Genomic DNA, 1,867 nt, shown 5'->3' with positions numbered 1-1,867 from the left:
CCCCCCCCCCCAGCTGAGACAGCAACACCCATCTCCCACCACCTGCACCTGCCCCCCATGCCCTGCCCCAGGGCCACCCCTTTCAACGTTCCTTCCTCGCAGAGTCCTCTATGGACACGGGGGCCGGATCGCTCTTTGCTGCGGGGCCGTCCTGGGCACCGTACGGTGTTGAGCAGCACACCTGGCCTCCACCCACCAGATGCCAGTGGCGCCCACCCCAGTTGCCTCCAGACGCTGCAAACTGTCCTCTGGGGGACGGGCACAGTGGCCGCCACTGAGACTGGCTGCGACAGGGCACAGCCCCCTTGCTGTGACGGGGAGGGCAGGCCCCGGCACTGCTGCACTCACTCTGGGCAATGCTGGACGCCGTGTAGCTCTCGGCCATGCCCGACACCTGGCTGGCGATGCTGATCTCGCTGGCCCGGCGGAAACCTCGGGCAGTGGGGGCTGTGCCGGGCGAGGAGGGGGCCGTGTGCTCTTGGAAGACCGCGTTGTGGGCCTGGAGTGCATCTGCTGCAGGCGGACAGGGACCAGAGACCGCGGGTAAGGAGGCCTCACCCAGCCCGGCCCTCCAGCCCCCCAGCAGTGGGAGGGGGCGTCCAGCATGTGCCGGGGCTGGGGCGGCCGGAGCGGCCGCTGTGCCAGGCAAGGCCGACACATCTAGCTGCAGAGGAGCAGGGGCAACTGAGCACAGCTGGCAGAGAGGATGGGCCCAAGCATGCCAGGGCCTGCCTGCTCAGGGCCCAGAGCTGAGGCAGAGAGAAGGGAGCGCTGGGGCAGGGGTGGACAGACGGAGCAATACAGACACAGTGGGCAGGGAGGCAAGGCAGCCGGGCTCATGCCCCACACCGGCCACGGCCACCCTTCCAGTCCAGCCTTCTTGGCCTCTGGGGCTCGGCCTGGCCTGGCCTGGCCTGACCCACAGCCCGCGGCAGCTGGGTTTGGGGGCGCTAACAACAGGGGCCTGGGGCAGCTTCCCAGGGATGCCCAGCGCTGAGGACTGAGAATGAGGCAACACCCCTGCACGTGCCTCACACACGGGTCACATCGAGCCAGCCCCAAATGGGCATCTGGGGACAAAGGCAGGTGCTGAGGGCTCGAGCCAGGCTCACCTGGGTCCAGCCTGAGAACGGGGCTCGGCTACAGGACCCACATCTAGATGAGGTGCAGGAGATGCCTGGACCTCCTCAGGGAGAGGGAGTGGGGCCCTGAGAATCCAACCCCTCGCCAGGACCGAAGTCTTCTCCTGGGGGTCAGGCGGGTCGCAGCGGGCTCGAGGCCTCACCCCAACTCCTGCTGCTAGCCTCACAAACGGGGGAGAGACCCTCGGACTGACACCTGTGCTGGGTGACCCTGAGGCAGCTGCTCCCCTCTCTGGGCTCGTGCGCCTCCTCTGCTTTGGGTCCCCTCCCTGCTCTGCTCAGTGTCCAGAGAGGGGGCACCAAGCCTGCTCCCGGGGCCTGTCCTGCCCGGTCTCTGCTTCTTGCCACCACAGTTCCACAAATTCCAGGTGGCCAAGGAGGGCACGGGGGTCCCTGAGGACCAACGGTCAGCCGGTGAAGCAGACACCACCACGAGCAGGGGGGTTACACACACTCAGCAGAGCTCGGGCTGGGGCGGGGCCTGTCTCGCCAGGTGAGCGCGGGAACAGGGATACTGGTCTCCAGGAAGCCATCCCTGTGAGGGAGGGGGACCAGGGGGCCGCCCTCCAGGACCAGCTGGGGGTTTCTCTGCACGGTCTGGACTGGAGGCATATGGGGAGAGAAGAGGGGACACAAGAACAGACACTTGTGTGCACGTGACACAGACACGCACCGCTCCTCAAGAGCCAGGACATGACAGGACTAGGACGCAGGGGCAGGTGGGG

General features: G+C 67.2%; 1 protein-coding gene across 2 annotated transcripts in view; it reads right to left on the bottom strand.

Annotated features, from left to right (window-relative positions):
- The window catches only part of PITPNM2 (phosphatidylinositol transfer protein membrane associated 2), a 32,369-nt gene that overhangs the window by 4,183 nt on the left and 26,319 nt on the right, over positions 1-1,867 (bottom strand). The window contains exons 15-16 of one of the 2 annotated variants that reach the window (XM_007448676.1): positions 1,595-1,744; positions 349-513 (exon numbers count right to left, since the gene is read on the bottom strand). In XM_007448676.1, coding sequence (XP_007448738.1) covers positions 349-513; positions 1,595-1,744 — 315 coding nt within the window. The remainder of the gene's footprint in view (positions 1-348; positions 514-1,594; positions 1,745-1,867) is intronic. The other variant, XM_007448677.1, reaches the window with a different exon arrangement.

Source organism: Lipotes vexillifer, unplaced genomic scaffold, assembly GCF_000442215.2.
Source record: "Lipotes vexillifer unplaced genomic scaffold, Lipotes_vexillifer_v1.1 scaffold21, whole genome shotgun sequence".
Taxonomy (NCBI): Eukaryota; Metazoa; Chordata; class Mammalia; order Artiodactyla; family Lipotidae; genus Lipotes; species Lipotes vexillifer.
This window is presented reverse-complemented; position numbering and strand designations above follow the sequence as displayed.